Source organism: Natator depressus, chromosome 14 (assembly GCF_965152275.1).
Source record: "Natator depressus isolate rNatDep1 chromosome 14, rNatDep2.hap1, whole genome shotgun sequence".
NCBI classification, from domain to species: Eukaryota; Metazoa; Chordata; order Testudines; family Cheloniidae; genus Natator; species Natator depressus.
Genome location: NC_134247.1, coordinates 47313661 through 47332667, shown reverse-complemented (window position 1 = coordinate 47332667; position 19007 = coordinate 47313661). Strand labels below are relative to the sequence as shown.

Below are 19007 nucleotides of genomic sequence, written 5' to 3'. Positions count from 1 at the left end.
AGAAAGGGATAGATAACAAAATAGAAAATATCATACTGCCTCTATATAATTCCATGGTACACCCACGTCTTGAATACAGCGCACAGATCTGGTCACCCCATCTCAAGAAAGATCTATTGGAATTGTAAAAGGTACAGAAAAGGGCAACAAAAATGATTAGGGGTATGAAACGGTTTCCATATGAGGAGAGATTGAAAAGACTGGGGCTTTTCAACTTGGGAAAGAGGTGATGAAGGGGGGATATGATAGAGGTCTATAAAATCATGATGGGTGTGGAGAAAACAAATCAAGTGTTATTTACTCCTTCTCATAACACAAGAACGAGGGGTCACCCAATGAAATGAATCAGCAGCAGGTTTAAGACAAACAAAAGGAAATATTTTCTCACACAACACACAGTTAACCTGTGGAACTCCTTGCCAGAGGATGTTGTGAAGGCCAAGACTATAACAGAGTTCAAAAAAGAACTAGATAAGTTCATGGAGGACGGGTCTATCAATGGCTATTAGCCAGGATGGGCAGGGACGCAACCCCATGATCTGGGTGTCCTTAGCCTCTGACTGTCAGAAGCTGGGAATGAGCGACAGGGGATGGATCACTTGGTGATTCTCTGTTCTGTTCATTCCCTCTGGGCACCTGGCACTGGCCACTGTCAGCAGACAGGATACTGGGCTAGATGGGTTTCAGAGTAGCAGCCGTGTTAGTCTGTATCGGTCTAACCCAATATGGCCGTTCTTATGCTCTTCAGTTCTCATGTGTGCCAGGGCTGTGGTCACATGGCTTTGTTATTGTAGGGTTGCTCATGAGTGCCAGGGCTGCAGTCATTTAGGATTGTTATTGGTCACAGTTTAGCCCCAATGTAGGGGGCGGCTGTTCTATGGGGCGGGGACACCTGGTCACTGTTTGGGGAGACATCCCCGAATTGCTCTGTTCCTTTCCCCAGTTCAGCCCCAGAGCAGAAGCTGCTTTTCGCCCCAGATTCATCCCTTGGGGGTTGGGCTCTTCTCTAAACCCCATTGCTGGGGTCAGGGCAGGTCTGGGCATTGGGCCCTGTCCCCCACAGGGTCCCCTATTTCCTCCAGCCCAGAGCAAGTGAGCAGACGATTGCCCCCTGCAGCAGGGGGCATGGTCCCCTGGGGTGACCCCCCCCTTCACGATACCCCCACTGGGCCGTGCGATGGAGGGAAGGGGGCCGGGCAGTGGCAGCCACAGCCTCTGCACAGAGGAAAGGGCTGCAGGTGGCCAGTCCTGGACAAACCGTCGTGAACCTTAGGCGTTCGTTGTGCTCACAGGCAGGCGTCTCTGTCGCGCCGGGGGACGCTCTGTGACGTTGCCGAGGACGAGACCCAACTGATGGGAGCTCACGGGACCCTTTGAACCCATGGGAGCGTTTTAAAGGGCGGTGGGTTTCCCAGGGGGTCCCTAGGGAGAGGTGGAGGTCAACTCCCCTGGGGCAGCAAGAAGTCAGCCTGCCCCGCTTCGCAAGCAGGAGGGGACGGTGCTCTGCGGCTCGCCTGGCACACCAGGGCAGGCGCAGAGACCCAGACTGGCCAGGGGACGGAGACTCGCAGCCCACAGGGTCCGTGCGCTGGGCCTGGGACCACAGAAAACCCCTGGGTGGGGTTCAAAGGACTGTTCCCAGCCAGGGCCTGGGCGGGAGCTGGGGCATCCTGGCCAAAAGCCACGTCCCACATCAGTCACTGTTTGCACGGTTTGCTCGTGTGACCCACCAGTCAGCGTGTGTGTGTGCGCGTGTGCATGGGCGTGTGTGCGCGTGGGTGGGCGTGGGTGTGTGTGCACATGGGCATGCGCCTCCCGCTCTGTGCCCGGTGCCCAGCGGCCTTGTCTTCCCTGGGACTGCACCCCTGGGCGGTAACTCGAGGTCAGGCCCCATCTCCCCTCTATAAGGACAAGGCCGGCTGGACCCGCGTCCCCTCTCAGCCAGGGGAGCGGCCGGTCCCGTCGCGGCTGGTTTGTGTCCGGCCAGCGGCCTGTCCCGGGGCCACACAGGGAGCGCTGAGCTCTCCGGGGCTCTCCCATGGTAGCTGTTTATTTGAAAACGCATTGTCCAAATGGCACCGGGACGGCTCGCCCAGAGTCCCTGGCATGACTGACGCTGCCTGAGTGTGCCGAGAGCCTGAGCCCATTGCTGGGGCTGGGGGGCGGGGGGAGCTCAGCCTGTCGCTGTGATGGGGGGGCTGCCCCCCCAGAGTGTGACCGACACAGGGACCCCGCCTGAGTGTGCCGAGAGCCTGAGCCCGTCGCTGGGGGGGGCGGGGGCTGAGCCCATTGCTGGGGCTGGGGGAGCTCAGCCTGTTGCTGTGATGGGGGGGCTGCCCCCCCCGGAGTGTGACCGACACAGGGACCCCACCTGAGTGTGCCGAGAGCCTGAGCCTGTCTCTGGCGGGGGGGGTGGGATGAGCCCGTCGCTGGGGGGGGCTGAGCCTGTCTCTGGCCGGGGGGTGGGGGCTGAGCCCGTCACTGGCGGGGGGGGCTGAGCCCGTCGCTGGGGGGCTGATTTCCCCCCGGGGGGGGCGGCTCTGAACCCAGCAGCAGCAGCAGCATTTCCTGCCGGGCCCGGCAGCAGCAGCCCCCCGCCGGGAGAGGCGGGTCCGGAGGCGGGTCCATGCCCCCCCCCATCCCGGGGGCCGCTCTCCCCGCCCCCCCGCCCGGGGGTTGGGCTTCCTGGGTCAGCGCCGCGGCTGCATCCGCGCCCGGCCCCGCTGCTGCGCCCGGCCCGGGCGGGGGGAGCCCGGGGGCCGCGCTGGGCTGGAGCCGCCCCTGGGCCGCGCAGCGCCGAGCTCCGCCGGGGGAGCTGCTGAGCCGGGGCCGGCAGGTGCGGGGGGCCGCGGGGGGGGGCGCGTGGAGGTGGGGGGGGCTGGCAGGAGGCGGTGGGGGGCTGGAAGGGGGCGGGCAGGAGCAGCCCACACCGGCTGATGGGCACCGGGCAGGGGGGAGACTGAGATCTGAACATCCCACAGCCCCCCCGGCCCTCCCAGAGCCCCCCCACCTGGGTGTCTGTAGCGGGGACAGTGAGACCCCAGGGGCTGTGGTACCCCCTGGGGTGGTATTCCCCTCCCTGCCCCCCGGGCCCATCCCGCCCGGTATCCTGCCCCCTCCCTGCCCCCCGGGTCAGCCCCATGGGCCCATCCCACCCGATATCCTGCCCCCTCCCTGCCCCCCGGGTCAGCCCCATGGGCCCATCCCACCTGGTATCCTGCCCCCTCCCTGCCCCCCGGGTCAGCCCCATGGGCCCATCCCACCTGGTATCCTGCCCCCTCCCTGCCCCCCAGGTCAGCCCCATGGGCCCATCCCGCCCGGTATCCTGCCCGCCCCCTGCCCCCTGGGTTATCCGCTTCGGGCCCATCCCGTCCCCTCCCTGCCCCCACTGGTCAGCCCCACGGGCCCATCCTACCTGGTATCCTGCCTCTTCCCTGCCCCTGGGGTCAGGCCAGGTCCCCCGGAGCAGGCCGGGGCTGGGTTCAAATCACAGGACGTTCCTTGTAGCAGATATTCTCCTGCTGCGTCGCACGCCCTGATCTCGCCTGTCCCCGTCCCCTGAGCAGGATTTCTCATCCCTGGGCCGGACGCGCTCTCCCGGATGGAGCGAGGGGCAGAGCTGTGGGTCCCAGGCCCCCGGGGTGCTGAGGAGACCCCGAGAGACGCCCGCACAGGTGAGGAATCGCTTAAACCAGCTCAGAAATTCACCCCTGGCTTCCTGGAGCCTTTAAATCCTGGGCAGTAACAGCAGGGGATTTACAGGCCTTCCAGGTGCCGCCCCTTCCGTGTGTCATGGTTTCACAACCTCCATTTTGTGTGTGTTCCTTGCTATGTTTAGAGGTCTGTCTCCATCCCTGGATGCCTGCCTGTCTGTCGGTCCATAGACCTCTGTCCCTGGGTGCTGGTGGCTCATGTTTTCAGGCCTAGAAGTGCCAGGATCAGGCCCCACAGACAGCCCGGCTGGGGCCTGACTTCACCAGCGCGTCCGTCTGTCCCGCTCTCTAGATCTTACTCTGTCCTTCTGCCCCCGCCAGCCCCAGGGCTGCCCCGGCTGCTGCTCAGAGCTTGCCCAGCAGCAGCAGAGAGAAACCAGCCTGGTTCAGGTCAGCCTGCCAGCAGCTCCGAAACTGGCTGCTCTGGGCAGTTTCCCTTTGCCCCCTTGGGAGGCTCTGAGCAGCAGCAGAGGCCCCGGGTCTGCCGTCTGCAGGCTCAGGAAGGCAGCGCAGTGAGCTGTTTAAGATGCTAGCGGTGGAATCCTGTGGGGGTTCCTGGCTCAGGATCCTCCCTGAGCAGGCCCCGATTCCCCACGGCGAGGGGATAATTCCTGCTTTGATCGCTCTGGTTTGTTCCCTTTTCCGAGCAGGGACGGCTCGGGTCTGATTCCCTCTCTCTGTCCCGGGGGGCTCCAGGTGGTTCACAGACAGACCTGGGACCGAGCCGAGAACTTTGCTTCACCGAAAAAGGGGAAAAAACCCATCTGCCCTGGGAAAACCATGAAATATGGAGCAAAAGTACTGCACAGTGAGGAGTGCATGAGAGGAAAGGACACGCGGAAGGCTGTGCAGAGCGCACTCGGCAGGGCCGTTAGCCCTGGGTTACCCTGCGGCTTTACAATAAAACCCCAAGCAGAATAAAATAATTAATAAACCCTGCTTGGGGGGGGGGGGGTGGATTTCCAGCACCGTGAGAATACTGACCGTGATCCTTTCCCCCGCAGGTGATGGGCCAGCAAGCGAGGCCGAGGAGGGGGATCCCCAGCCGGAAGGGCGCGAGCGAGCGGAGCCACACGGGAAGTTACCGGGACAACCCCAGGAGAGTGGTCCGCCGAGCCCCGGTGCCTGCGAGAGCCGACGGGGAAACCCTGCGGGGGAGAGAGATGCGGACCCGGCTCCCCGCAGGGCCGGTGACAAGGGGCTGGACGAATCCACGATCCGGGCAGCAGGGACGCCCCACAGCTCTGCCCTGGCACCCCAGCCGCGGATCTGCGCCCCAGCGGGACCGCCCGGGCCCCCGGCCCCTGGGCGGCAGTACGCCTGCCCCGAGTGCGGCAAGGCCTTCGGGCAGAGCTCCCACCTGACGCAGCACCTGCGGATCCACACGGGCGAGCGGCCCTACGTCTGCCCCGACTGCGGCCGGGCCTTCAGCGCCAGCTCCAACTTCCTGGCGCACCGGCGCACCCACACGGGCGAGAAGCCCTACGACTGCGCCGTGTGCGGGCGCAGCTTCCGCGCCAGCTCCACCCTGCAGCGGCACCGGCGGCTGCACACCGGCGAGCGCCCCTACCGCTGCGGGCACTGCGGCCGCACCTTCTCCCAGAGCTCCTCGCTGGCCAAGCACCGGCGGCTGCACACCGGCGAGCGCCCCTACCGCTGCAGCCAGTGCGGGGAGGCCTTCGCCGTGCCGTCGGGGCTGGCCGCCCACCGGAGCCGGCACACGGGCGAGCGCCCCTTCGCCTGCCCCGAGTGCGGCAAGGGCTTCCGGCGCAGCTCCGACCTGGTGCAGCACCAGCGGGCCCACACGGGCGAGCGGCCCTTCCGCTGCGGGCACTGCGGCGCTGGCTTCAACCTGGCCTCCACCCTGGTCAACCACCAGCGCAGCCACACCGGGGAGCGGCCCTACCCCTGCCAGCTCTGCGGAGCCAGCTTCGCCCGCAGCTCCACCCTGGCCCGCCATCGGCGGGGCCACGGGCCCCAGGGCACCGGGCCGGGCGGGAGCCAGCAGGCAGAGCCCACACCCCCAGGGGAGGAGCCAGGCCCCCTGAATCAGGGCTCCAGCCCCCTGCCCCAGCAGGACTCCCTGGGTCACAGCTCAGAGGACACCCTCACCCGGCAGGGCCCTCTGGGTAACAGCTCCCATCCTGACCCCCAGCAGGCCCCCACGGCTCATGGGTCAGATCCAGCCCCCCAGCAGGGTCCCCTGAGCCAGGCCCCCGTGGGTCATGGGTCAAATTCTATCCCTAACCAAGGTCCCCTGAGCCAGGGCCCCACGGGTCATGGGTCAGATCCCGCCCACCAGCAGGGTCCCCTGAGCCAGGGCCCCACGGGTCATGGGTCAGATCCCACCCACCAGCAGGGTCCCCTGAGCCAGGCCTCCACGGATCATGGGTCACATCCTGCCCCCCAGCAGAACCCCCTGAGTCAGGGCACCATAGATCAGGGTCCGGCCCCCCAGCCTGGCACTGTGGGTCATGGCTCAGATCCCGCCCCCCAGCAGGGCCCCCCGGCTCGGCCCCCCGCCCTCCAGCCAGGCGAGCGCCCCTACCCGTGCCTGGTGTGCGGGAAGCGGTTCTCCCGCAGCTCCAACCTGGTGGCCCACCAGCGAATCCACGCGGGCGACAAGCCCTTCCGGTGCCCGGAGTGCGGGCGGGGCTTCCTGCGGGGCTCCAACCTGCGGACGCACCGGCGGCTGCACACGGGCGAGCGCCCCTACCCCTGCCCCGAGTGCGGCAAGCGCTTCGGGGACACCTCCGTGCTGGTCAAGCACCAGCGCATCCACACGGGCGAGCGCCCGCACCGCTGCCCCGACTGCCCCCGCCGCTTCAGCCAGGCCTCGGACCTGGTGGCCCACCGGCGGGTGCACACGGGCGAGAAGCCCTACGTCTGCGCCGAGTGCGGGCGCAGCTTCAGCCGCAGCTCCAACCTGCTGACGCACCGGCGGCTGCACCGCGGCGAGCGCCCCTACCCCTGCCCCCAGTGCGGCAAGAGCTTCGGCCAGAGCTCGGACCTGCTGCAGCACCAGCGCACCCACACCGGCGAGCGCCCCTTCGCCTGCGCCCAGTGCGGCAAGGCCTTCAGCAAGGGCTCCACCCTCACCGGGCACCAGCGCATCCACACGGGCGAGCGGCCCTTCGCCTGCACCGCCTGCTGCAAGCGCTTCCGGCACAGCTCCCACCTGACGGCCCACCTGCGGGTGCACGCCCGGGCACGGCCGCTCTGAGCCGGGGACCCCGGCCCTGCCCCCGGCCTCCTCCTGACGGCCCTCCTGCGGGTGCACGCCCGGGCATGGCCGCTCTGAGCCGGGGACCCCGGCCCTGCCCCCGGCCCCCACGGGACTGCCCGCCTGCGGGTGCACGCCCGGGCACGGCCGCTCTGAGCCGGGGACCCCTGGCCCTGGCCCCCGGCCCCCTCCTGACGGCCCGCCTGCGGGTGCATGCCCGGGCGCGGCCGCTGTTAGCTGGGGTCCCCCGGCCCCCACGGCAGTGCCCATCTCTGTGCACGCCCGGGAGTGGCTGATGTGAGCCAGGGGAGCCCTGGGGGGTGCCATGTACTGCCCCGCAGCCACATCAGTGGGTGCATGCTCAGGAGAGGTAGCCCTGAGACACGGCTCCCCCCAGCTCTGCGAGGGGAGTGTGGTCTGGTGGGTTAGTGTGGGGGGGTTGGGAGCTGGGAGCCAGGACTCCTGGGTTCTCTCCCTGGCTCTTTTATATTCTCCAATCTCTGAGTATAGCCTGGCTTGTAGGACTGATTTCCCCCTCCTCTCTTGCATTTCCCTCTGTCCCTGAGGACCTGACCCCTGGGATTTGTCCCTGCTGGGGCTGCCCCCCAGCTCTGCCTTTGCTGCCTAGGGCTGCTTTTAGAGATCACAGGCTCCAGGCCGGAGGCGGACGCGGGTGCTATGGGCCCAGGGCAGGGCCCTGCTCCCGGAGCCAGGTTAGCATGGCAAGTCTCAGCTTGCAGTCAAGAAATGGTGTCAGCTCTCTTGGACGTGGAGAAAAGCACCAAAGTGGGACCCTGGCACCTGCCTGAGTGTGCAGAGAGCCTGAGCCCGTCACTGCGAGGGGCGTGAGCTCCTCCGTTCACCCCCTGCCCGGGGCACCCAGCGGACGGGGAAGTAGCAGGAACACGCGGCTTCCCCTGTTCCCGTTGGGTGACGCGGGGGAGGTCCCGGGGTGGGGAGCAGGGGCCGGCTGGACCAAACGGTTTGCAGAGAGCGGCTGGGTGCGCAGGCCCCTGTGTGGCGATTCGTGCCCAGCACCACGGCAGCTCGTTCCCCGCCGGGGAGTCCTCGCAAAGGGGGCGGGGGGGGGATTCTGTTGATTTTCCCCCTTGTGTAAATAAATGTGATGAGCAGAATTCAGCTCCAGATTGGTGACTCCTGATTGGTGAACACAGAGCCTGCCTCGGGCAGGGAATGGGGCAGGGGCCTCTCCCTCTACGGGGCGCCGGCTCCCCTCCGGCCCCACGGCGGGACTGGCTGGCTCAGGGGGGTGGGGAATGGGGCCCGGGGCCTGTCCCCCTAGGGGACACTGGCTCCCCTCCGGCCCCAGGGCAGGGACTGGCTGGCTCAGGGGGGTTGTGAATGGGGCCCGGGGCCTGTCCCTCTAGGGGGCTCCAGCCTCAGGGCAGGGACTGGCTGCCTCAGGGGGCAGGGAAGGGGGCACGGGGCCTGTCCCCTGTGGGGTGCTGGTTCTGTGAATCCGCCAGCCCCTTGGGTTTTGCTGCTGGGACTTGTTTCCCCGCCGAGCCCTGGCGCTGGGTTGAGGCACTGACGCGGGTGATGATTACAAGCGATTCTTTATGATCCATATTGCAGCATAGTGCCCCAGTCTCAGGTGCTCGGTGCTGTACGTCCAGCGAAGGAAGGGGGTGATTTCCCACTGCACTCCCTGCCTTCTGCAGCCATTAGCTTCCTGCCTTGGCGTGGCGGCCCTGGGCGGGACAGCGCGGGGGGCGCGGAGGAGAGACAGTGAACCCGGGGGTCAGCAGAGCTGGGGTGTGGAAATCAATTGGCAATCAATGGGGCCCCCAGGTTCTCAAGGTCCAGGCGACATTTCAGAATCAAGTCACGTGTCCAGCCCGGGGACGCGATCTGCCTCTGGCCGCTAGGAACCCAGGCGTCCGGGAGGAAAATCTGGCCTGGGGGAAAAACAAGGGAATGAGCGAGAACAGAGCGGAGGGTGGAGGGGAAACCTGCTGCTGTCAGTAAAGGAATTAGCTGGGGGAAGGGCGGGGGTCACACCCCCATAGAAACCCCACTGGGTAGCAGGAGGGGCAGACTGGTTGTACTGGGAGCTGGGGAAGTCCAGGGCTGGAGTACCCGCTGTGGCCACGGGGTGGCGGATCTGCTCCCCAGAAATCCCCAGGTGCGGATCGGGGACTCTGATGGGGGGCAGGGGGTCACTGCACTTACCAGACCCACAGGATCAGCTGTCTTCGGGCAGCTCTTCCTCTGGGGAAGGAGAAGCGGGGCAGGTTAGTCAGGGCACGGAGGTGGGGGGTGCATCCCCCCCAGCCCAGTGTGAAGGGGGTTCGTGGGGGGGTATGCCCCAAGGGGGAAGGGTGCACAGGGGGCGCTCCCAGGGGTATGTCTCCCATGGGGAAGGGGGTGCATGGGGGTGGGGCAGGGAACTCCTGGGGTGAAGCCCCAGGGGGAGGGGGCCCCAGGAGGTGTATCACCAACAGGGAGGGGGCAGGGGGAAGCCGGGGGGGGGCTTCTGGAGGGGGTTTCCCTGTGGGGAAGGGGAGCCCGGGGGCATACCCCCTTGGGGAGGGACAGGAAGGAGGCCCTGGGGGCAGGGGGGGGAGACCCCGGGAGCATATCCCCCCCAGGACCCCACTCCCTGTATAAAGGGGATGCCGGGGTGGGGTCTCTCACCTGAGACGAGGCCCAGTTTGGACACTCCCAGCCTCCAGCCAGCTGCAAAGACACAAGCGGTGGGTGAGTTCGGGAGACGAGTTGTGACCGTTCTCAGCCCAGCTGAGCCCCCACCCACCCCAGAGCCGGCGCCCGAGCCCCCTGCCCTGCCCCGCTCTTACCTCGCCTCCTCCACAGCAGCAGCAGCCCCCCGGCCAGGCAGGCCAGGCCTCCCAGCGCCCCCAGAACCGCCCCGGCCACGGTCCCGGGGGAGATGCCCCCTCTGCACGACACGCTCCTGGGGGCTGGGACAGAGCCATGGGGAGAGCGGTTAGAAATTGCGGGGGGAGGCTCCCGTCAGTGTGGGGCTGGCAGGGCTGTGGGGGGAAGGGTGTGGTGTGGGGGGTACAGGGGAGGATCCTGGCAGCAGGTGGCTGGCAGGGCAGTGCGGGGAAGGGGGCAGTGGGGGTCGCTGGGGGGATCCCGGTGGCAGGGCAGTGGGGGGAAGGGGCAGTGAGGGTCGCTGGGGGGATCCCGGTGGCAGGGCAGTGGGGGGAAGGGGCAGTGGGGGTCGCTGGGGGGATCCCGGTGGCAGGGCTGCAGGGGGAAGGGGGCAGTGGGGGTCGCTGGGGGGATCCCGGTGGCAGGGCTGCGGGGGGAAGGGGGCAGTGGGGTCGCTGGGGGATCCCGGTGGCAGGGCTGCAGGGGAAGGGGGCAGTGGGGGTCGCTGGGGGGATCCCAGGGGCAGGGCTGCGGGGGGAAGGGGACAGTGGGGGTCGCTGGGGGGATCCCGGTGGCAGGGCTGCGGGGGGAAGGGGACAGTGGGGGTCGCTGGGGGGATCCCGGTGGCAGGGCAGTGGGGGGAAGGGGGCAGTGGGGGTTGCTGGGGGGATCCCGGTGGCAGGGCTGCGGGGGGAAGGGGGCAGTGGGGGTTGCTGGGGGGATCCCGGTGGCAGGGCAGTGGGGGGAAGGGGCAGTGGGGGTCGCTGGGGGGATCCCGGTGGCAGGGCAGTGCGGGGAAGGGGGATCCCGGTGGCAGGTCTGCGGGGGGAAGGGGGCAGTGGGGGTCACTGGGGAGATCCTGGTGGCAGGGCTGCGGGGGGAAGGGGGCAGTGGGGGTGCTGGGGGGATCCTGGTGGCAGGGCTGCGGGGGGAAGGGGGCAGTGGGGGTTGCTGGGGGATCCCGGTGGCAGGGCTGTGGGGGGAAGGGAACAGTGGGGGTCGCTGGGGGGATCCCTGTGGCAGGGCAGTGCGGGGGGAAGGGGGCAGTGGGGGTCGCTGGGGGGATCCCGGTGGCAGGGCTGCGGGGGGAAGGGGGCAGTGGGGGTGCTGGGGGATCCTGGTGGCAGGGCTGCGGGGGGAAGGGGGCAGTGGGGGTTGCTGGGGGGATCCCGGTGGCAGGGCTGTGGGGGGAAGGGGACAGTGGGGGTGCTGGGGGGATCCCGGTGGCAGGGCTGTGGGGGGAAGGGAACAGTGGGGGTCGCTGGGGGGATCCCTGTGGCAGGGCAGTGCGGGGGGAAGGGGGCAGTGGGGGTCGCTGGGGGGATCCCGGTGGCAGGGCTGCGGGGGGAAGGGGGCAGTGGGGGTTGCTGGGGGGATCCCAGTGGCAGGGCTGCGGGGGAAGGGGGCAGTGGGGGTGCTGGGGGGATCCCGGTGGCAGGGCTGTGGGGGGAAGGGGGATCCCAGTGGCAGGGCTGCGGGGGGAAGGGGGCAGTGGGGGTTGCTGGGGGGATCCCGGTGGCAGGGCAGTGCGGGGAAGGGGGATCCCAGTGGCAGGGCTGCGGGGGAAGGGGGCAGTGGGGGTGCTGGGGGGATCCCGGTGGCAGGGCTGTGGGGGGAAGGGACAGTGGGGGTCGCTGGGGGGATCCCGGTGGCAGGGCAGTGCGGGGAAGGGGGATCCCGGTGGCAGGGCTGCGGGGGGAAGGGGGTAGTGGGGGTGCTGGGGGGATCCCGGTGGCAGGGCTGCGGGGGAAGGGGGTAGTGGGGGTGCTGGGGGGATCCCGGTGGCAGGGCTGTGGGGGGAAGGGGGCAGTGGGGGTGCTGGGGGGATCCCGGTGGCAGGGCAGTGCGGGGAAGGGGGATCCCAGTGGCAGGGCTGCGGGGGGAAGGGGGCAGTGGGGGTCGTTGGGGGGATCCCGGTGGCAGGGCAGTGCGGGGAAGGGGGATCCCAGTGGCAGGGCTGCGGGGGGAAGGGGGCAGTGGGGGTCGCTGGGGGGATCCCGGTGGCAGGGCTGCAGGGGGAAGGGGGCAGTGGGGGTGCTGGGGATCCCGGTGGCAGGGCTGTGGGGGGAAGGGGGCAGTGGGGGTGCTGGGGGGATCCCGGTGGCAGGGCTGTGGGGGAAGGGGACAGTGGGGGTCGCTGGGGGGATCCCGGTGGCAGGGCAGTGCGGGGAAGAGGGATCCCGGTGGCAGGGCTGTGGGGGGAAGGGGGCAGTGGGGGTCGTTGGGGGGATCCCGGTGGCAGGGCAGTGCGGGGAAGGGGGATCCCGGTGGCAGGGCTGCGGGGGGAAGGGGGCAGTGGGGGTCGCTGGGGGGATCCCGGTGGCAGGGCTGCGGGGGGAAGGGGGCAGTGGGGGTGCTGGGGGGATCCCGGTGGCAGGGCAGTGCGGGGAAGGGGGATCCCAGTGGCAGGGCTGCGGGGGGAAGGGGGCAGTGGGGGTGCTGGGGGGATCCCGGTGGCAGGGCTGTGGGGGGAAGGGGACAGTGGGGGTCGCTGGGGGGATCCCGGTGGCAGGGCAGTGCGGGGAAGGGGGATCCCAGTGGCAGGGCTGCGGGGGGAAGGGGGCAGTGGGGGTGCTGGGGGGATCCTGGTGGCAGGGCTGCGGGGGGAAGGGGGCAGTGGGGGTTGCTGGGGGGATCCCGGTGGCAGGGCTGCGGGGGGAAGGGGGCAGTGGGGGTGCTGGGGGGATCCCGGTGGCAGGGCAGTGCGGGGAAGGGGGATCCCAGTGGCAGGGCTGCAGGGGGAAGGGGGCAGTGGGGGTGCTGGGGGGATCCCGGTGACAGGGCTGTGGGGGGAAGGGGGATCCCAGTGGCAGGGCTGCGGGGGAAGGGGCAGTGGGGGTTGCTGGGGGGATCCCGGTGGCAGGGCAGTGCGGGGAAGGGGGATCCCAGTGGCAGGGCTGCAGGGGGGAAGGGGGCAGTGGGGGTGCTGGGGGGATCCCGGTGACAGGGCTGTGGGGGGAAGGGGACAGTGGGGGTCGCTGGGGGGATCCCGGTGGCAGGGCTGCGGGGGGAAGGGGGCAGTGGGGGTGCTGGGGGGATCCCGGTGGCAGGGCTGTGGGGGGAAGGGGGATCCCAGTGGCAGGGCTGCGGGGGGAAGGGGGCAGTGGGGGTGCTGGGGGGATCCCGGTGGCAGGGCTGTGGGGGGAAGGGGCAGTGGGGGTCGCTGGGGGGATCCCGGTGGCAGGGCAGTGCGGGGAAGGGGGATCCCGGTGGCAGGGCTGCGGGGGGAAGGGGGTAGTGGGGGTGCTGGGGGGATCCCGGTGGCAGGGCTGTGGGGGGAAGGGGGCAGTGGGGGTGCTGGGGGATCCCGGTGGCAGGGCTGTGGGGGGAAGGGGGATCCCGGTGGCAGGGCTGCGGGGGGAAGGGGGTAGTGGGGGTGCTGGGGGGATCCCGGTGGCAGGGCTGTGGGGGGAAGGGGACAGTGGGGGTCGCTGGGGGGATCCCGGTGGCAGGGCAGTGCGGGGAAGGGGGATCCCAGTGGCAGGGCTGCGGGGGGAAGGGGGCAGTGGGGGTCGTTGGGGGATCCCGGTGGCAGGGCAGTGCGGGGAAGGGGGATCCCAGTGGCAGGGCTGCGGGGGGAAGGGGGCAGTGGGGGTGCTGGGGGGATCCTGGTGGCAGGGCTGCGGGGGAAGGGGGCAGTGGGGGTTGCTGGGGGGATCCCGGTGGCAGGGCTGCGGGGGGAAGGGGGCAGTGGGGGTGCTGGGGGATCCCGGTGGCAGGGCAATGCGGGGAAGGGGGATCCCAGTGGCAGGGCTGCAGGGGGAAGGGGGCAGTGGGGGTGCTGGGGGGATCCCGGTGACAGGGCTGTGGGGGGAAGGGGACAGTGGGGGTCGCTGGGGGGATCCCGGTGGCAGGGCTGCGGGGGGAAGGGGGCAGTGGGGGTGCTGGGGGATCCCGGTGGCAGGGCTGTGGGGGGAAGGGGGATCCCAGTGGCAGGGCTGCGGGGGGAAGGGGGCAGTGGGGTGCTGGGGGGATCCCGGTGGCAGGGCTGTGGGGGGAAGGGGGATCCCAGTGGCAGGGCTGCGGGGGGAAGGGGGCAGTGGGGGTTGCTGGGGGGATCCCGGTGGCAGGGCTGTGGGGGGAAGGGGGATCCCAGTGGCAGGGCTGCGGGGGAAGGGGGCAGTGGGGGTGCTGGGGGGATCCCGGTGACAGGGCTGTGGGGGGAAGGGGACAGTGGGGGTCGCTGGGGGGATCCCGGTGGCAGGGCTGCGGGGGGAATGGGGCAGTGGGGGTGCTGGGGGATCCCGGTGGCAGGGCTGTGGGGGGAAGGGGGATCCCAGTGGCAGGGCTGCGGGGGGAAGGGGGCAGTGGGGGTGCTGGGGGGATCCGGTGGCAGGGCTGTGGGGGGAAGGGGGATCCCAGTGGCAGGGCTGCGGGGGGAAGGGGGCAGTGGGGGTGCTGGGGGGATCCCGGTGGCAGGGCTGTGGGGGGAAGGGGGATCCCAGTGGCAGGGCTGCGGGGGGAAGGGGGTAGTGGGGGTGCTGGGGGGATCCCGGTGGCAGGGCTGTGGGGGGATGGGGGATCCCGGTGGCAGGGCTGCGGGGGGAAGGGGGCAGTGGGGGTGCTGGGGGGATCCCGGTGGCAGGGCTGTGGGGGGAAGGGGGATCCCAGTGGCAGGGCTGCAGGGGGAAGGGGGCAGTGGGGGTTTCTGGGGGGATCCCGGTGGCAGGGCAGTGCGGGGAAGGGGGATCCCAGTGGCAGGGCTGCGGGGGGAAGGGGGCAGTGGGGTGCTGGGGGGATCCCGGTGGCAGGGCTGTGGGGGGAAGGGGACAGTGGGGGTCGCTGGGGGGATCCCGGTGGCAGGGCAGTGCGGGGAAGGGGGATCCCGGTGGCAGGGCTGCGGGGGGAAGGGGGTAGTGGGGGTGCTGGGGGGATCCCGGTGGCAGGGCTGTGGGGGGAAGGGGACAGTGGGGGTCGCTGGGGGGATCCCGGTGGCAGGGCAGTGCGGGGAAGGGGGATCCCAGTGGCAGGGCTGCGGGGGGAAGGGGGCAGTGGGGGTCATTGGGGGGATCCCGGTGGCAGGGCAGTGCGGGGAAGGGGGATCCCAGTGGCAGGGCTGCGGGGGGAAGGGGGCAGTGGGGGTCGTTGGGGGGATCCCGGTGGCAGGGCAGTGCGGGGAAGGGGGATCCCAGTGGCAGGGCTGCGGGGGGAAGGGGGCAGTGGGGGTCGCTGGGGGGATCCCGGTGGCAGGGCTGCGGGGGGAAGGGGGCAGTGGGGGTGCTGGGGGGATCCCGGTGGCAGGGCTGTGGGGGGAAGGGGGCAGTGGGGGTGCTGGGGGGATCCCGGTGGCAGGTCTGGGGGGGCGCTGGGGTGGGACTCTTACCCCAGGTCGTCTCCAGGGGCGTCTCCAGGTCCCCGTGCGAGGCCTGGCACCGCACCCCCTGGGCCTGTCCCTCGGGCACCGGCAGGCGGGTCCGGCGTTGGTAGCTCCCGTCCCCGCTGGGCAGCCCCCCGCCTGCCTCGGCCCCCGGCAGGGTCGCGTTCCCCCGCAGCCAGGACACCTCGATGTCCCGCGTTGGGAACCCCCAGGCCAGGCACTCGAGAGTCAGCCAGCCCGGGCGCCTGGGGGTCGGGCGGGACCAGGCCTGCAACTGGGGGGCGGCTGGGGGAGAGAGAGCGTGAGAGCCCTGATCTGGGGGGTCACCCCAGCCCCTGATCTGTGGGGTCACCCGTCCCCCTTCTCCTTGGGGTCACCCCAGCCCCCCTTTCCTTGGGTCACCCCAGCCCCTGATCTGTGGGGCCACCCGTCCCCCCTTACCTTGGGGTCACTCCTGCCCCCAATCTGTGGGGTCACCCCAACCCCTGAGGTTGCCCCTCCTCCAAACCCTGGAGTCACCCCTCCTCCCGGCCCCCTAATCCATGGGGTGACGACCCCTGCCCAGGTAGGCCCCGTTCCATGGGGTGACTGCCCCCCCGGCCCCGTTCCATGGGGTGACCCCTCCCCCGCCTCCATTCCATGGGGTGACTGCCCCCCAGCACCGTTCCATGGGGTGACTGCCCCTCCGGCCCCGTTCTATGGGGTGACTGCCCCCCCAGCCCCGTTCTATGGGGTGACTGCCCCTCCTGCCCCGTTCCTTGGGTGACTGCCCCCCAGCCCCGTTCCATGGGGTGACCCCTCCCCCAGCCCCATTCCATGGGGTGACTGCCCCCCAGCCTCGTTCCATGGGGTGACTGCCCCTCCGGCCCCGTTCCATGGGGTGACTGCCCCCCAGCCCCGTTCCATGGGGTGACTGCCCCCCAGGCCCCGTTCCATGGGGTGACCCCTCCCCCAGCCCCATTCCATGGGGTGACTGCCCCCCAGCCTCGTTCCATGGGGTGACTGCCCCTCCGGCCCCATTCCATGGGGTGACTGCCCCCCAGCCCCGTTCCATGGGGTGACTGCCCCTCCGGCCCCGTTCCAAGGGTGACTGCCCCCCCGGCCCCGTTCCATGGGTGACTGCCCCCCAGCCCCTACCTGCCCTCCTGGCCCAGGCGCGCCGGCTCCGCAGGAACCGGCCCAGCCACTCCATGCAGGTGTCCCCCAGGTAGCGGTGCAGCCGCTCCCCGAACTCGGGCTGGGCGTCCCAGCGGCGCCGCGTGGCCTCGGCCCAGGGCAGAGCCGCCAGCCAGCGCCGGTTCCCCCGGTCGAACACCACCAAGTCCTGCCCGTCGTAGCCGAACTGGTACCAGCCGCGGACCACGCCCCCGGGCTCCTGCTCGCAGCCCAGCGCCCACTGCAGGGTGTGGTGGCCTGGGGACGGAGCCACGGGTCAGGCCACGGGCCACGGAGAGCTCGGGGGGCATGGGGACCACGGGGGGAGCCACGGGTCAGGCCATGGGGGGAGCCACGTGCCAGGCCATGGGCCACGGAGAGCTCGGGGGGGCACGGAGACCACGGGGGGAGCCATGGGTCAGGCCACGGAGAGCTCGGGGGGGCATGGGGACCACGGGGGGAGCCACGGGCCAGGCCACGGGGGGGCCATGCACCAGGCCAAGAAGAGCTCGTGGGGGCATGGGGACCACGGGGGGAGCCATGGGTCAGGCCACGGGCCACGGGGGGAGCCACGCGCCAGGCCATGGGGTCACGGGGCGAGCTACATGCTAGGCCATGAGCCACAGAGGGCTCGGGGGTGCATGGGGACCACGGGGGGAGTCATGGAGCAGGGCGATGGGACCCCAGAGGGAGCCACGGGGTTGCGGCCCCGGGGGGTCACAGGGGGAGGCATGGGAAAGGGGAGAGGTGGGGTCGGAGACGTGGGGAGGGAGTCGGGGGGGGATCAGTGGGACACTAGGCAGGATGGGGAGACCCATCTGGAGGCTTTGGAGGGCCATGGAGGGGACTCCACTGGGGACACTGGAAATGGGGGGGTAGGGGGGCCTTGGGGGCAGGAGATGTTTCAAGGGAAATGGGGGCACAGGGGGGTGGGGAGGCATTGGGGGGGCAGAGAGGGGGATCTGGGGCCACAGAGGGGGATTTGGGGCAGTGGGGTGAGAAGTTCCGCGTGGCACAGATGTCTCGGGGTGGGGGGCACAGAGGGGGGGTGAGGGGCTGTGGGGGTGGTTGGATCAGGGCGTTGGGGGCCCGGGGGGCTCAGGGTTGGGGGGCCGGGGGGGGACGCTCACCCTGCGTCTGGTTGGTTCTCTGTTTCAGGATCTCCACGTTGCGCCGGAACCAGTCCTCCTTGGCGGCCCGCGAGACGCCCCCCTGGCGCCAGTACTCGGGGTCCAGCCCCTCGCCCACCCAGGGCTGGGCGGGCACCTTGGCGCGGGCGGCCCGGTCGTAGCCGTCGATGGGCGCCCCGTCCAGCAGCCCGGCCGCCCCGAACTCCAGCAGCCCCGAGGCGTCGTAGGTGCCCACGTAGTGATAGGCCAGGCTGTGGGGCCCGTCGGAGGCTGCGCCGGGGCGGGAGAGGGGGTGAGTTTGGGGCGGGAACCACCCACCCCGCCTCCCCCTCCGGTGCAGTGCCCCCCACCCTGCCCCCTCCAGCACAGCGCCCCCTGCTGAGCCCCCCCACCCCACTCCCTGCAGCACAGAGCCCGGCACCGCCCTGGACACCGAGGCCAGCCCGGATTTCCTGGTGGGATGAGGGTGCCCCCAGCCCCCCGTTCCCTGGAGCTCTCCCCTCCTCATGCCCCACTGCTCCGGCCCTGACCCCGGGGTGTCCGGCCGTCCCCCCCCGGGACCCACCTGGCTCACGCAGGCCTAGTAGGGGCCACAGCGCCAGCCACACCAGCAGCAGGTGTTTCCGGGGCCCCATCCCCGCGGCAGCGACCAGGGACCCAGGCGTCCGGGAGCAGGGAGGGGCAGGAGCCCCCAGCCGGGCGGGGGGGTGTGGTGGGCGTGTGTGTCCAGGTAGGGGGAGCTCGGCCCAGCAGGACCCAGCTGAGGTGCGGAGAGTGAAAATGAAAGTGGGACGGGCAGGGAGGAGACTTGGCAGCTGGGATCATTAACCCCCTGTGACGATGTGACACACAGTGGGGGTTCCCTGGGGGCTGGGCTGCAGGCAGCAGGGCGGGGGGCAGCAGGGGGCTCTCCCCGGGCAGTCAGGGCTGGCCCCATTGCCCCAGGGCGGCGCGAGGGGCTGGGCTGTGGGGGGGGGGCAGCAGGGGGCTCTCCCCGGGCAGTCAGGGCTGCCCCGTTGCCCCAGGGCGGCGCGAGGGGGCTGTGCCGTGGGGAGCAGGGGGGTGACTCAGTGGCTGGGCGGCGAGCGCCGGGATGAGCTCAGGGTTGGAAGCGAAAGGAGCCCGTGAACTTTTGCAGCTGGGCCGGGCGATGGATCCCAGATGTGGCCCGGAGCCGGGCGGCGGGGGGGAAGGAGACCAGCCCTTATCCTGGCTCTCCCTCACGCCCCTGGCCTCCTCCACTGCTCCTGCTCCGTCCTTAGCACCAACCCCCAGCCAGGACTCCTGGGTTCCTTCCCAGCTCTGGGAGCCAAGTGGGGGCCAGGACTCCTGGGTTCTCTCCCAGCTCAGGGAGGGGAGTGGGGGCTGGTGGGTTAGAGCAGGGGGGCTGGGAGCCAGGACGCCTGGGTTCTCTCAGGGAGAGGAGTGGGGTCTAGTGGTTAGAGCAGGGGGGCGACTGGGAGCCAGGACGCCTGGGTTCGCTCTGCATGGTGCTCTCCTCAGCAGTGCCCCCTACGGGCGGGCTCCCTGCACAGGGGCTCTTGGCCGGCCGGGCGTCCATCACCCAGGGCTGGGTTCCCTGGCCTGAGCCTGCTGGACCGTGCGGGGTT

General features: G+C 70.3%; 2 protein-coding genes across 3 annotated transcripts; one reads left to right on the top strand and one right to left on the bottom strand.

Annotated features, from left to right (window-relative positions):
• Window positions 1-2751: 2751 nt before the first annotated feature.
• Window positions 2752-7034, top strand: LOC141998363 (uncharacterized). The gene is made up of 3 exons (XM_074971122.1): window positions 2752-2836; window positions 3567-3674; window positions 4718-7034. The coding sequence occupies exons 2-3, from the start codon at window positions 3602-3604 to the stop codon at window positions 6934-6936; spliced, it is 2292 nt and encodes a 763-aa protein (XP_074827223.1). The 5' UTR covers window positions 2752-2836; window positions 3567-3601; the 3' UTR covers window positions 6937-7034.
• Window positions 7035-8518: 1484 nt separating this feature from the next.
• LOC141998365 (class I histocompatibility antigen, F10 alpha chain-like) lies at window positions 8519-18139 on the bottom strand. 2 transcript variants are annotated; one of them, XM_074971124.1, is made up of 8 exons: window positions 17963-18139; window positions 17398-17667; window positions 16250-16525; window positions 15119-15397; window positions 9756-9878; window positions 9595-9636; window positions 9130-9168; window positions 8519-8855 (listed from the first exon to the last, which is right to left on the bottom strand). In XM_074971124.1, exons 1-7 carry the CDS (start codon window positions 18030-18032, stop codon window positions 9143-9145), a joined length of 1086 nt encoding a protein of 361 aa, XP_074827225.1. In that variant the 5' UTR covers window positions 18033-18139; the 3' UTR covers window positions 8519-8855; window positions 9130-9142. The 2 variants fall into 2 exon arrangements, with proteins under 2 accessions (XP_074827225.1, XP_074827226.1); XM_074971125.1 differs by having other exon boundaries at window positions 17972-18139.
• Window positions 18140-19007: the final 868 nt, after the last annotated feature.

What these genes read in the sequence shown, in the direction of transcription:
- LOC141998365 (XM_074971124.1), bottom strand. Translation starts at nt 18,032, where the DNA reads ATGGGGCCCCGGAAACACCTGCTGCTGGTGTGGCTGGCGCTGTGGCCC. An exon ending in ACTAGGCCTGCGTGAGCCAG is followed by an intron (nt 17,668 to 17,962) that starts GTGGGTCCCGGG and finishes GCCCCGGCGCAG; the next exon opens with CCTCCGACGGGCCCCACAGC. An exon ending in GCTGCTGTGGAGGAGGCGAG is followed by an intron (nt 9,637 to 9,755) that starts GTAAGAGCGGGG and finishes GTGTCTTTGCAG; the next exon opens with CTGGCTGGAGGCTGGGAGTG.
- LOC141998363 (XM_074971122.1), top strand. Translation starts at nt 3,602, where the DNA reads ATGGAGCGAGGGGCAGAGCTGTGGGTCCCAGGCCCCCGGGGTGCTGAG. An exon ending in CCCGAGAGACGCCCGCACAG is followed by an intron (nt 3,675 to 4,717) that starts GTGAGGAATCGC and finishes TTTCCCCCGCAG; the next exon opens with GTGATGGGCCAGCAAGCGAG.